Consider the following 15,186-nt stretch of genomic DNA (forward strand, 5'->3'; position numbering starts at 1 on the left):
ACTGCGTAGCACGTTTGCATTTCCCCACCAAACCCATTATATGTACATGTATTTTTCTTTTACTGTCCTACCCCAAGTTTTGTTCATCAAAGTAAACATAAAGCGGCACAACCCATCCCCACCTCAATACCAACGGCATATATATATATATATATATATGTATGTATATAAAGGTATACCGACTTCAACGTTAATCATCTAGCATGCAGAGTAGCGCGACGCCCCGTCGTATCCAATGTTCTGGTGGAGACGAACCCGGACTGAGGTCGAGGGAAATAACGTAGTTCGTAGACAAACCAGTCGTTGATAGGGCACCGGCACGGGCGGACGTCTTGTACACCGGACACTCATATACCGGCTTCGATTTGTCTTGATCCTTTAACCGTTGTGGTTCGAGGTTGATCAACGGCATGGATGTGTACAGCTCCCGAGGGTTGCTCTCGCAGAGCGACATCCCCTCAAAAGTGAAGCGGGCCCCTTCGAGAAAGAGGCCGTGGATAAGCACACCCGCCTTGGGTGTGTTGACAATGTCCTCCACTACTTCATAACGTGTCACATTTGTGCGGAAACGAATATCATCAATAGGTATCATGTTTTCACGACTGTGAGCCTGCAACACACCGGTAAGGAAACCCTGGGGGAAGAAGAAACCAGAAATCCAGAAACTCATAGGCATACCATTGTCGTTCCAGTCACGAAAGAACTCGACGCGCAGCAGTGTGTCCTGAAACCATGATGCCAATGGCTTTCGTGATAGATAGCTGTTCTCATGCCATATTTGAGGAACCTGACCAAGAAGGCATGCGTCGAACATGCTCTCAAGCCGCGCCGACATGACAACTTCCCCCTTAATACCTCGCTTAAGCTCCAAAAGGGTTGCTTCCAGCTTCCTGATAATCGAATTGAACACATCAATCTCCTGGCTTACCACGGTGCCGAGTGAAATCATAACACCGCCCTCTGTTAGTTGGTACGTGTCGGGGTGGGCTTTAGTCTTGTCGATCGCCTCCGGTAAGCGAGTCTGGAACTCACTAACCATCTCAAGTACTTTATCCTCTGGGCTTCGTCCCGCCGTCCCCTTCGTGCGTGGTTGGACGGAGAGCATAACTGCCAGTTGGTTTCTTGCCGTTGTACGGTTGCATGCTATGTCAGCATTAGAGTGCATTCCAAAGAGTTCTGGACTCTCGAAGGCAGGAAGATCAGCTAAATACTCCTTTACTGCGTCGAGAGACTCGACATCCTCCGGAATGCAGTAAACACCGTCAGAGGTGATGTTAAACTGCCCGGGTTGAAGCACGTTTTCGTTAAAAAACGCGTCGAGGATATTAACTAGTGCGCGGGAATCCAAGAAATCAGTTACGCGCCCACCGTAGTTTATGGTGCCAACCATATAACGAAGGGCGCTCCACGGCACACTCTCACTCACACCAGTTGGCACGTAAACCTGAAGTGTATGCAAACTTGCCGAGAAATCCGATTGATTCCACTCATAAGGGATATTCCACCCTAGTGGCCCAAACTTACGCCTTTCCTGGATAACTGCGTGGAAATATGCAAGTGAACAAAGCAGACGACGCCACGTTGTTGGGTTTTCAGGTCGGCCGTCCCACAACGCAGGGGTCACCTCATTACAGAAGCTATCGCGTATATTCGCTTTGAGGCCCTTCGGTGGCTCCTTTACTACCTTTACACCAGACTGCAGCAGGAGCACCGGGAAGCTCCGTGTTGGCATTGTCGTGAGCCAAAGTCGGAAGTCACTGTGAAGTGTAGTTGAAATGTGCAGTTTTTCGACACAGCGCTCCAGTGTAGACATCCATGATTCATACACGTGACAGTTCTGCAGGTAAACCCACCAACCATCTTTGCTCCCTCTCCGAATCATCTCCTCGGCCTTTGGTCCTTGATCTTGACCCAACGACAGGACAAGTTTCTTTTCGGCGAAACCTTTGCGCTCCGCAAACTCTGTGAAAAGAACAGTAGGGTCAATACCTGCCGTAAGGACGAAAATTATAGGCGCCGTCGGCGAACTGTCGGCAAAACATGCCTCCAGGTCGAAAGCAGGGCTTTCGGTGAATACTTTCCCCAGATAATGAGAGCAGACAATCGACAGGCCGTGGCTTGTCAGGTCCTCGCGACATGCCTTCAGCACGAGAACCTTCTGGAACAGGGTGAGCCCTTGTGTGGTGGAAGGAAACCACTCGTAAGCTGTGTCACTTTCGAACCACGTGGACCAATCATCTTCATTATCGTATATAGTATCCTTAATATCACCAAATGTCTCTGGTAAGGCCATGGAAAGCGCCGTGAGCTCATTCCACGCCGCTTCAGTCATCCACACAGGCCAACTATCGTTATCTATATCAACAAGGGATCGACCCTCGCTACCTTTAAGCAAAAACTCCCACTCAGCATCACTAATAATCCCCTCCTGTCGATAGATCTCAGAGAATATTAACGCGACAAACAGGGGTTTGTCCCTCTCGAACAATCCACGGCACACAGTACGGTAGGAGTCAAGTGTCACCGCCGGAAGAAGAATGGCAACACGCTCGTCCACGTCGCTTACCTTTTCGGTACGATGCATCGACTTCACAAAAAGCTGCTTGAAGAAATCAAGGGAAATTTGGTACATATGGTCAACTCTCGCAAGATGTGAAAGAACCGTATATATGACGGCACCTCGCGTCGCCACTGGCCTATATCGGTTGCAAGCCACCTCAATGTCTTTTTGCGTCTGCTCTGCCAGATTGAGTGCCTCTGTGACCGCTTCACTCGTATCCTTTGCCTCACTAAGGGTACGGACAAGTGGTTCGTTGTCAAGAATATTTCCAGTGGAAGACGTCAGGAGGTGGAGAATACGATCTTCAATCGCCTTCAGTTGAGTCTTGCCGTCGGAAATGTCCTTCTGAGTGTTGCTGGCTTTGGCTTCCAGTTCCGCACATTCGTACCTTACCACATCGGTTAGCAACTGGTTTTCAAGACCTCCTTGGGTCACAGTAAAGTTAATAACGGTCACTTTAATCTGCAATTCGGGTAAATAGTGTGGGTTGGGTAGTTTGCTTGTCATGTACATTCTAAAACCCGGATCATAATCAATCTCCACATCACCTAGCTTCAGCAACAACCTACCCTGAGAGCGGTACGTCTGTCTCAACAGAACAGGATCGAGTGCAGCGTCCACAGTTTCCTCCACATTTTCTATCAACACGGGCAGGCCGACTCGGATGGCATTTTCCAAGGTCCGCATATACGATGGGTCACTGAGCCTAATCGTACGAAGGTTGTTCTCCCGCTCCATGGCCCGTATCCAAGCACATGCCTGTCCCTGTGGGTCAATACAGAGGCACCATCGCTTAGACTTGGTAACGATGACGCCATTCTCAGTGCTGACTGGGTCTTGTGGAAGACCTGCGGCACTCCACGAACTCACCTTGGCAGGGCTTACTAAGGTGGTCAAATCGAACACGCTGTTGCCGATGGGTACACCAAATTCCTTGCAGTTTTCCCACCACGCAGTGAGCATGCGCTTACGGTAGGGTCCTGTGAAAGGGCCAAGGTATGCGATACATCCTGCAGCCAATGCAACTTTTCCGGGTAACCCCAATTTCTCATCTTGCAAAAAGGTAATGGAGCTGTGCCACCGATCTTGCTCTCGCGAGAGGCCGCTCATCAACTGCTCTGATCGGTTGAGACGTGCTTTCGTCAGCGCAATGTCCGCCTCAAGCTTATTTTTCTTTTCAATATTCTCTTGCATGTCTCGCTTTAATCCGTTGATTTTGTCCTCGATACTTTTTAACCGATCCTGTGCTTCGCGAAGTGTTGCTGTAGCCACGCTTAATTTAGCCTCAGCCTCCGCTAAGCGTTCCCGCTTCGGCGCCACAACCTTCACGACTTCATAATAATTGTTGATCGCTAGCACCCACATAGAGAGTGACTTGCAGGCTTTCGAACTCTTCGCCACCTCTTGGGGCTGAAATTCAGGATTGTTTACGTACTTTTGGATAGATCGTATTGTGCGCTCAGTTAATTCATCTTTTTTGTAGTTCTGTAAATCCTTGATAAAGTCCATCCGACCCATAACGAGCTTGGCACGATCCCAACTGAGGTCACGCTCGCCTAAAAGTATCAACACAGCTTCGAGAACGAGAACAACACGCGCTGCAGGCTTTTGGAAACTCTTTACTTCACGAATGTCGTCAGGTCGAAGCTCCGCAAGCGCGTTCTCCGCAGCGCGCAGGATGGGTAGCGCCTTGTCAAGCTCAGCCTGACACTCAGCACGAATACCATCGGCTTCACGGCGAATCGCCATAGCTGCCTCCTCTTCTTTTGAGCACTCCGTTCGCACCACCTGCGCACTTTCTTGCTCTAATTTCACTTTTGTCATGATCTCTTCAGTGTCCTGTGCAGCTTGGAGTAACTTTGGCTGCATTTGTACGAGCTGCTCCTTCATCTCATCAACGGTACACTGGGTGCTTTGCAGTTTATCAAGACCGGCCTGGTAGCGCTTCATCTGCGCTATTGTCTGTTCCTCCTGCTCCGAGAGGAGTTGATGATAGCAATTCAGGAGCTCAAGATACGAACTGGGAGTGGTGTAGTTGCGACGGTGCAGCTCCTCAAAAAACTCCTCTGACCGGTTCTGCACGTCGATGTGAATGGACACGCAAAGTTTAATGAGACCGTTCTTCATTTCCTCATCCAGCGGCAGCTCACTAAAAATGTGCTGAGCTACAGAATGCAGAGCATCTGCGGGCCACTGGTCGAACCAGTCAATTGTGCAGCAGTTGACTAGTGACGGAAACATACGCAGACGGCGTCGGAAGGGCTCACCAACGGGGGAGAGCGCCAGCACAACATGTACATTATTACGGCAAAGTGTAACGAAGTGAGAAAATATAGCGTTGCGAGCCTCTTTCTTGCCAGCAGCGGATGCAAGGGGCCGCACAGCTTCGACTATTTGATCGATATCCTCGTTCTGCATAAGTCCCGGTACCTCGCCGGTATTGAGGAGGTTGTTGACATCTTCTAGCATTTCCTCCTGTACAATTTGGTTGTCAGTGAGGAAGAAGACTGAAGGATTATCCTTACAGCCGCTTTCCATGAGTATCCCTTTCAACCGTTCCCTAAACTCTGCCATGTTGAAACTCCTTGTAATAGTGACCTCGTGCACCGCCAGATTGCACATGAACGCCGCCAGCTTACAGAGAGACTGACGTCCCGTCCCACCCATACCCACAAGAAGCGCGTGGCCACGGGGTTGGCGAAAAATACGGCAGATACGTGAGATATGGTGTATAGCGTCCTTGAAGAAGACTAGTTCGCACGTGCCGTTGGACTCAATATTATAGCCGTTTTGGTATTCGCGCAGTACTTCAATAAGGCCCTCTCCTGTTTGGATTTCGGCATACTGCGAACGGTCTCGTCGCATGTAGTCACCGAAAATGACATTCTCAAGTCGCGGGTCCCAGTTCATCTTTAGTACTCTCTGTGATACGCCGCTTAGAGTTTTCCACCACCAACGTCTGTCCCCATCGTCAATCATACGGTCATGAAAAACACGACTCACTTCGTGCACGAAAACATTAAGCAGTATCTCACGAGTTGGAGCACTTGTCGGCGACACCTGCATAATGCCCTGTACAACTTTGCTAAAATCGCGTAAGTTAAACGTATAGTGGGACCGCTTCGGCGTGGGGAGCTTCTCCGTACTAATAAGGTAATAGCACTCTTTAATCGCCTCGACGAGAACGCTCGAAAGCGCGTTCACATCTGGTTGCTCCCAAGCCGAAAGGAAACCGTGCAGAATACACCCGAATATACGGCGGATGGAGTGGTCACTAAAACTCGGTTGACAGAGAAGATGGAATCGTGATGTTAGCCTTTTTGTCATTTCATTCCTGCCGCCACCTGGTACACCACATGCAGTAAGAAAGACAACATCGTGCACCTCTTTGAACGTAGCAGGGGACTTCCGCTTGTCATAAAAACCCCCCTGTGTGATGAGTTGCCGCAAGAGCTCCAGTGGCGGTGATGCACCGTACCTCTCCAGTGCCGGCATATTCAAATCGTCCACGATGAAAACAGCGCGTTTCCCGGGTTTGGGACCAATTGCATTACTGCGTAGTTTATATAACTTGCCGTCCAACCTGTCTTCAATATCACGAGCTCTACTCTGCGCGCTGAGTACAGTGTCGAAATATTCCCACGGACCCTCTGGATCGTCTCCACGCAACGTACCGGTTACAAAGTCCATAACAGCCAGCGACTTTCCCGTTCCAGTCACACCGTTCAGTAAAACGTGCCGTGAGTTTGCAACAAGAACTCCAAAGAGAGTTATGACGCTGACTGTCTCCGCGGTGGGTACAATGAGATCGAAGTACGGCAACTCCGGGCTGAAACAGAAAGTGGGCACCAGATGACGCCACGTGACAAACCTCATCGATGCTTTGTGCACAACGTAGTCGTAAACGCTGTTACCATCATCAGCCGCGATCTTTCCTGGAAGCAACTCCTCAAAGTGCTTCTTGACAAAAGCACTGAAGCGTTCACGAGAGTCATCCCGAAGGTTACCCCCCACTGACCAAACAAACGACATTAAAAAGTACATGTCAAGCAAGGTTTCATCATCCGCAGATACTTGCTCATACGCGATCTCAGGGGCCTTAAATTCCTCTGGCTCACTCGGCACCAGCTTGACGCCCGAGTATGTCGTCTCAGGTAAGAGATACACGTCATCGTTTTGCGGTTTCGCTTCCTTCGTACGAAGCAGTGGTGGCAGTAGGTCCTCTTCATCAATAGTTTTCATGAACGCAGCAAGCAGTTCGATGCACGATACTGCTAACTGGGCATCAACAGACCCAATCCACTCCCGACACTCTTTACGAATGAAGTCAAGGGACATGGGGAGGAAGCGCTCCAGCAGCTCACTTACGCGGTCCGCTCGAAATCTAGGAAACATGGAAGCTTTTTTGGTCACAAGACTCTTTGCTAGGGGAATCCACCCACGTCCACCGTCCACATAAAACGGTTCCGTGAACACCATACCGCAGCGGGACACAGTTGCGGGTGACGCAACTGCCAGATCCTGAACTTCAAACATAAAAGTTGCCGTGCTTGGAAGTTTGATGCGCTCACCGTTAAAAAGACACAGCAACTTGTTGTCATCCAACACTGTGTTCATATTTTCAATCCAAATAGCATCGACAGGTCCGTCGAAAACAATCCACTGACGATCAGGAAGTTCCTGCGCAACTCTTGTAATGGTCCTTGCAATGTTACTAATAATACCGTCCGTCCATTCGCGTGTGATTTCATTCACCTGGCCGTAAAGCTCACCCATTGTAACAGACTTTGGATTTAAAAGGTGAATGTGAATGGTGTTAAAAAGCGGAATGTTGCCCTCTGGATCGTGCCCGTCTGCTTTAATTTGTGTCAGAGCCCCTTGAACAACGTGCATGATAGTCGACTTCCCGCTAAAAGTTTGACCAACAAGCATTACACCATGACGTACAACGAGTGTGTCGTAAAGTTGCAATGTTTTTGTTATCAACCCTTCGACCACCTGCAACCCTTTTTTCTCCATATCTTCCCGCACGTAGCGAACTAAGAGGTCACTCTGGGTCTCCTCGATCTTTACAGTGGGAAAGAGATCCTTAATAAGAGCCATGAAAAGTATGGTGTCGTCACGGAGAAACTTGGGAACATTGGCGTCCCGCATTGCTCTAATCAAAAGCATATCTTCATCATCGTTCGGATGTTGCCGCTTAAGACCTCCAGCAAGAACGAGAATAGACTTTACCGCACGCATACCAAAGTCGTAGTGATCCTGCTTTGACAACTGCTCGGAGCTTAACTTGTACAACTGCACCATCTTGCGCGCCAGTGTCCGCGCATCCTTAAATCCTTCAGAGTAAAACATGATTTCAGCAATAAGAGCGTAATCGGGGATCATCATGCAGATGGGACGAAACAGGGCTTTCAGGTTATCTGGAAGCTCGGTACGACCTGCATAACCAGGGTTCATGGTGATAAAAACACCGAAATTCCTGCTCAGTTTGATCATATGCCCGTCAAAGCTCATGCTTTCTAGGCGTTGCGCAAGAGCACTAGTAATATCTAACATCTGCTGCGCCACCACAGAGAGCACCTCTAGTTCAATACGGTTGAACTCGTCAAAGCACGCCCATGCACCCGCCTGCGCTAACCCAGCAAACATACGAGACATAGTCTTGTAGTTGATACCATCAGAACAGTTAAAAACAACAACTTGTCGGGCCAACGCTTTCCCCAAGTCCTTCACCGACTCGGTTTTGCCTGTACCCGCAGGTCCCTGGGGAGCGGCTCCAAGATTCATTGCCAGAGCGCTGGTACATGTCAGAAATGCACGATCGGTCAGCGGGGTAATTACAAGACGCGGTTGATTCCCAAGATACTCATAACCATACCACAGATGAGCATCGCAGTGGTGGATTCCAACGCTCATGCCAGATTTCACAGAGTCAGTAGCCTCCCAATAATAACGCAGTTGCTGAGCCCAGGCAAAATCACTGAGAGAAGTCACACTGCTCTCATGAAGAGTATACACGATGTCACGATTGTGCACGTTAAGCACAATTAGTGTACAAACAAGCGTCCGTTGCAACTTAGTTAGGGACCCCTTCACCAAATTGACTGTCTGAAAAATTTGTTGCTGGTAATGTTCGTGATACTCCAGTAATGAGCCTGCCCTTATAGCCTCTTCGACTTCTTGGGTCCACACAACCATATCAACCGCCTGAATACACTGCGCAGGGTGGTTAAAAAACCAGGTTTCACGTGCCTCTGGGGTATACGCCTCAACTGTCTTACGCATATGCATAAGCAACGAGGCTCTCATCATACTCTCGATCTGGCACAACCACTTCTCTACATTGCCAATAGGATACACAACTTTCTCAAATTCAACTTCTTCTCCATCTCCAGACATCATCCCCGAAATTTCGCTGTATGTATCCCCCGAAAAAATAAGGGATGCTATCGAATCAAAGCATTTGGTGAGATGCGGTTGCACTGCCTTGGGATTACGCACGTCGGAAAGAATTGACAACAGTTCGTCGTTTGAGAGGAAGTAGAACCGAGGAAACGCAGCACGCTTCGTCTCGAGACACTCTTCCAGTTTCTTCTGAATGTAATCAATATTCAAATTAGCTTGCTGCAGTTGCTCCAGCACACCGTTCTCGGTGCATATCTGGTAAACGTTCTTGTCGTTATGTGCCTTCATTGTCAGCAGACACAACAAGGTATCCACCGAGCTGAACTGCATACTTTCTTCAGGAAGCTGGGCTTTGATATCGTCTGAAGAAAAAATAAATTCAAGATACATCCAGTTCTTTTGAAGGTTAGTCCACTCTTCCATAACATTACCTACGTGTCGAAGGTTGCGAATCCATTCCTCCACACGGTCGCGAACCGGTGCAGCAAATCGTGAAGCCATTATCGTCTGAAGTTCAACTTGATTATCATCCAGTTGCTGGATTACATCTTCTAGAGCATCCAATATGAAAACACCGTCACGGTTTCTGTAAGGTTTGGTGGTGAACGAAATCCCGTTCCATGTCTGTTTAATTTTGTCCAGGTCATTGGATATCTTCCACTCACCGGTTGCTAGCCCGACTTGCTCAGATAGTACCTCCTTGTATTCAAGAATATTTAGGTCTTGCAAGTTCCGCAAACTCAAACCTTCGTGATAGCGATTATCCGAACCAGTGGCCTCCCTCAAAACAATATTCCAGTGGCTATCAGTCATGTGTTTGTTACCACAATCGTGAATAACGGGCATAATCGCTCTGAGTTCTTGAAGTTCAGTTAAAAGATGCTGCCCCACTTCATCTTCATATTCCTTTTCCTGGACCTGTCTGTTCAGAGCACCGGTGCGCCTTATGAGTTGGTTGACTTCATCCTCCATGGCAGCTGTGTCCAGTTCTCTAACAGGACTATTAAACCACATTTCTCTTTGTTTCATAAACGTGTCTAAGAGTGTCCAAGCTTCACGGCGGACAAAAACCAAGCTCCTCATTTCTTTGAGAGTAGACCAGTCGATTGGAGGCCGATCAAACAGTTTCGCATATTTGGTCAGCTGCGTTTCACTTGCCTGAATCTCGCTGAGCTTCGTATTAAGTTCCGCTAAGTACTGAATTATCGGTTCTACGTTCTCCGTTAAAACAACAAACTCGCTGTTGGTAAGAATTTGCTTGATCGTAACGCACTCGTCTTCGACGTTGCACACGCTGTCTTCCAGCGTTTGAGTATGAAACGGCAAATTTTCTTCGATAAAGGCTTCGGCATGGAGTCGCGCTTCATCGAAGAGAATCTGAAGGGACATTGCCGTACTGACACTACCTAGAGTTCTCTCTCTAAGTTGCTTGTCTTCGTCATCCAAAAACTCCACTTGTTGTCGGTCCATCAAATCGCACAAAGCGTCCGCCTGAGCAACAGCAGCTTCGGTTTCAGTAGTCTCGCTCACGACCTCCTTGTAATGCGCCACATACTCTGCAAACTGGCTCAGTTGACCCGGGCGTTCATTTAGCACCTGGATCTTCTGCTTGAAATACGAGTGCAGTGAAGAAATGGCCGTCCTCATAATTTCCCGAAGTGTTGAATCAATTCCATCACGGACAATCCGCATACGAGGCTCAATTTCTGTCTTGAGCTTTGCTGCGTTAATCCATAACATATTCCCTACAAATGACGCCATCAGAACGCGTAACGTATCTTGTGCATCCTGGATTTTGTCGTACAACTTGAACAGGGTAGAGCACGTTAACGGTCTTTCGCCCGTCTCCTCTTCCCATTGCGCCAATATATCGCTCCATTCCCTCTCCAAGAAATGAATGTGAGGGAGTGTAACGGCATACGCCTGCATCTTGGTGTTAGCCTGGGCGTAATCGTCGCCAACCAACTGAAGAATACTAGACTGAAGATAGAGCGTGCGTGCGTCAGACTCGAGTTCACCTCCTAGCACCCAAAGAGCAGGTGCCTTGGTGAAGTGACCCTTCAGCCGCTTCTGGGAACACAACCGTGTAACCGAACCAGTAACCTCGATGCATTCGGTGATAAGCTCCGTGCAAAGAGTACGTATAGCCCTCTCAGGTGGATTAAATAACATCTGATCCTCCGTTGGCTGTAACAAAACCTGAAAACCAACTGAACGCAGTTCTTGACTGCTCTGGATATGCAATGTGTTATACAGTGTTTTGATCGCCGAAAGGATTACACGAAACACAGTTTCCGATGTAACACAGTCCACCATACGAATTAATTGGTCAATTTGTGAGTACTCTACTATACTGCGTTTCAGCTCACGCATTCTTTGTAACTGTTCTCCCCTGGCATCGTGCATCGACTTCATCTTACGTTGTGAGCGAAAACTCCCCGACCCTGTAACAATGGCGTTAGCGAGTAGGTACTGCTCTAACGCCTCTTTTGTGTTTATGTCGGGAACGTCTGCCTTGCTCTTCATAACTTCAATCAGTTTCATGACACCAGTCTCAATCTTCTCCATACACGCAACGAATGCAGCCGAAGTTTTTTGGCGCTGCTTCGCCTGCTGCGTCCGAAAGTCCTCGATAGTATAATCGTGCTTTCCCTGCGCCTCGTACAGCACCAATGGATGTGTTGTAAGGTCGTAGGAAGCGTTAAGAACTTCCAGAATAGGGGTACTGAAAGTGGATTTAGATATGAGTAAGTTCCTTGAAAGCAGCCGCCTCTTGTTGAGAAAGTCCTTAGCACGTACATTTTTGTACCACCGGAAAAAGGCTTTGTAGACGAGGTATGTCTTGAAGAAGTGTACTTTTCGAAGGACATCAAAAAGCGATGACTCCCGCATCCACTCAGCTAAACTAACAACCTCCGAAGGGTGTCCTGGTCGGACATGGACAACCCCTGTTGCACTCATTATGTAGTGCTCCTTCTGCTCCAATCCACGCTTCATAGGGCTAACACATAAATCATAAGGTCTGAATTCGAGTACATGAGGAGCACGACATAAGTATACATATTTCAAATGGCTGCTCGATCCATTGGCTGCAAAAAAAGTTATACAATCTTCAGCTGTTTTAAGTTTGCGGATGACGGCTGCATCGTCCGGAGCTACCGGGGGGACTGAGCTCTTGTTAGGTGGCCGCATTGCCCTTTGTATCATACGAAGAATCTCACTGTCCTGCTCGTCTAGATGGGTACGCCAAAAGGGCCGGACCCCCGACACAGATTCAGGTTCCATGTGGTCACCATTTGCACCAGGACCATTCAACCCTCTCTCACGGCTAAGGCTACTAGCATCACAAACTTTGTTAGCAACAGGAACACCTCCGTGACGCAAGTTATAACGGAAGTTTTCCGGCTTTTGAAACTCGTATAGCTGCACAGGATCCAACGTTCGATTAATTTCCTTCTCCACTTGTGCAGCAAGATAGGTTTGTGAGACAGTTTTCCCTCTCTCAGTCGACTGGTATAAGGTCTCAAGAAATTCAGAACTGCTATCCCTCTTCGACTGCATTGTTTTTTTTTGTGCTTCTTCCCTTGACTAGGAGTTTTCAGTTTTGTAAAATTTATATCCGATCAAAATGGTGGAGAAAGTTATACACGAATACGCACATACGACGCAAATAATGCAAAAGATACGATGAATGCGCTAACCGCGTAAGCAAGATCGGCTCCTCGATCCCATTCGGTGGCACAGAGTCACAGACAAGTTTTCATATGCGTCACGTCTGCGCGCAAATGCATGGGGACGGAGACAGCGTGTAGTAGAGGCAAATGTGGCACGATACCCAGATGAGTAGATAACCACAATGACTCACAGCAAAATAATAATAACTCAAGTGTCCCGATGGCAAAAACTATACAAACACAGTTGCAATGACGGCAGAATCACCAAAAGAGAAAAATCACCGCAAATAGATTGATGTGATGCTATAAATCAAATATCCCCTTTGACAAAGCGATCCAGAGACCGCGCAGTCCGTACACAACCAGCCGTTTTCCCAACATATTCGTCTAAAAATAGGCAAGTGTGCCCAATGCATCAACACGGTAATACTGTACCAAAGGTTTGCCGTGCTGACTCCATCCTAGTATCACAAACAGTCCAGAAATGCAGTCCTACGATACTTAAATCCTGGCCTACATTGGAGAAACCTATAAGTTCATGGCATCGATGCCAACCTTCAAGTATGTCACGTCAACGTAAAATGTGAGCCCAACCAGAGCTGGAGAGTCGGCTTCATCCACTCAAACCCACCAAACTTCCCAGAAAAGGTCAAAAAAATATACACTAAATAAGCGAGTAACGAACACAATAGATCGCATGGGACCCGCAGAGCTAAAGCAACGGCCCCCAACAAAAAAGAAAAAGACAAATACCCCAAACACGCTGCACGGACCAACACCAAACCACTTTCGCTCATTGAAAACTGGGGGAAGCCTGCGACAACTTAGTTTCCAGCGCAACTGGGAGAAGTAGAACAATGACACTTACGAAAAGCACGTTCTGGTAGGCTCCACCTAGACCAAAAGGGACGCCGATACGTCACTGCTCTGGTCGGGTGGAGCAGTCCATCGACAATGTGAGGGAAGGGGAGAGGAAATAGGCAACCGTACTTCTCTAGATCCCCTATTCGACAAACTCGGCACTTTAAATCTCAACGACTGCCTCAGGTGCAATTATCCATTTACAAATGACATTCCACCCACCTGCCATTATCCAACAGTACCTCAGTTGAAGCAAAAAGAACACAACAAGCAGGTGATCAAGGCACCCAGGAGACACAGTAGACATGCGGAACCCGCAGCACAACGAGAAAACCACAGCGACAATCCCAGGGACCACAACAACTGGAATCAAGGATCCTCCACCAACCAGCGGAACATCAGCAAGGGACACTACACACTACTAACCTCCGCAAACCACACTCCTCTCACGAATACACATAGCACAGCGGCATCGCCTGACCACGCCAGGCGCCTTCCCATGGTGTTGCAACGCAGCGTCATCTTCCACAGTGAGAAATGTCGCAGCAGGACCCTCCGGGAAAGCCGGAGTGACGTGGTCGAGGCGGTCACACCTAAAGCGGAGCGGACCGTCATACTCGAAATGTGAAACAGTATCACCGACACCGAGGCCCCTAGCCTGGCACTCAGTAGAGAAAGTGCCCATGACCCCCACCCCTCTTTTTCAGCGCGGAAGCCAAGAACAGCTGACGTCCCAGCGTCAGAAGAATAAGACGGAGGAATACGCCGCCGGTAAAGGAGGCAGCTCCTCTTGGAGAACTAGCTATTGAATAGAACGGCACAACCGGGTTTTTTGAGGAAGCGAAAACCGTGGAGTGGAACGGGTCCGTCCGTTCCAGAATGCCACACCCGTAGCAAGAAACGGGACCCTTGCCTCCCGTTGCTGAAAGGACTGATTTGGCTGAGCGAAGAGGCCCGAACAATTGGTAGTCGCGAGAAGGGGTACGTTGTGAAAGGAACCATTCGGATTCAAGGAACTACTAACAAACTACAACGCAAGGTCCTCCCTAGATTAGTGCGTGTTAGTGGATATGGGGTTGCAACCCCGACAAAAATGGGGGCGTCAAAGCGGTGGTACCTAGTGAATTGATTCGGTACTTTTTTGAACTTTTTGAATTTTCTTCGTGGCCCTGTGTGAGCCCGCTCGTTTCGCTGAAGCTCTCGACTCCAACCGCAAAGAGTGTTCCACGTTGCTGTTAGGGGGGTTCGTGGTCGATAACCCCTTTGTTGTTAGTATCGCGTGCCTCCATTCACCTTTTGCTTTCTGTGTTAGAGCCCTCACAGTCGGTAGATGGAGCAGAGAACTCCCTGCAACAGGCTCATTCCAAGAACGTCTGCCAGCCATTTCAGCAGCCGTTGCAGTCCTATCTCTAATGCTACGCATTCCGCTCTGTAACCGCATGAAAAGTTCCCCTGCTCCGGTTTTGGGTGCGCAAATCAGCGTGTTGTTTCTATAGAGCAAGGCAGCTACCCCGGACTTCTCACCGAGGGACACGGATGTATCAGCCCACAATTCGTAGTGCTCTCGTCGCTGTGGCTCCTTCACCCTCCGTGCAAAATGCCGTGCAATCCACTTTTCGGAAGCCTCCCTTTTGACATCGTCAGGGTCATCAGCGCACACAGGCTTTATCTGCGTGTGAAATA

At 48.6% G+C, this 15,186-nt stretch overlaps 1 protein-coding gene across 1 annotated transcript; it reads right to left on the reverse strand.

Annotated features, from left to right (window-relative positions):
• Window positions 1-190: 190 nt before the first annotated feature.
• On the reverse strand, window positions 191-12,529 carry TEOVI_000349600 (Cytoplasmic dynein 2 heavy chain (DYNC2H1), putative; the record flags this gene model as incomplete). The annotated part of the gene is made up of 1 exon (XM_067226393.1): window positions 191-12,529. One exon carries the CDS (start codon window positions 12,527-12,529, stop codon window positions 191-193), a length of 12,339 nt encoding a protein of 4,112 aa, XP_067082494.1.
• Window positions 12,530-15,186: the final 2,657 nt, after the last annotated feature.

The sequence above is a fragment of the Trypanosoma equiperdum genome (assembly GCF_001457755.1).
Source record: "Trypanosoma equiperdum strain OVI genome assembly, contig: ctg_756, whole genome shotgun sequence".
In the NCBI taxonomy this organism is placed as follows: domain Eukaryota; phylum Euglenozoa; class Kinetoplastea; order Trypanosomatida; family Trypanosomatidae; genus Trypanosoma; species Trypanosoma equiperdum.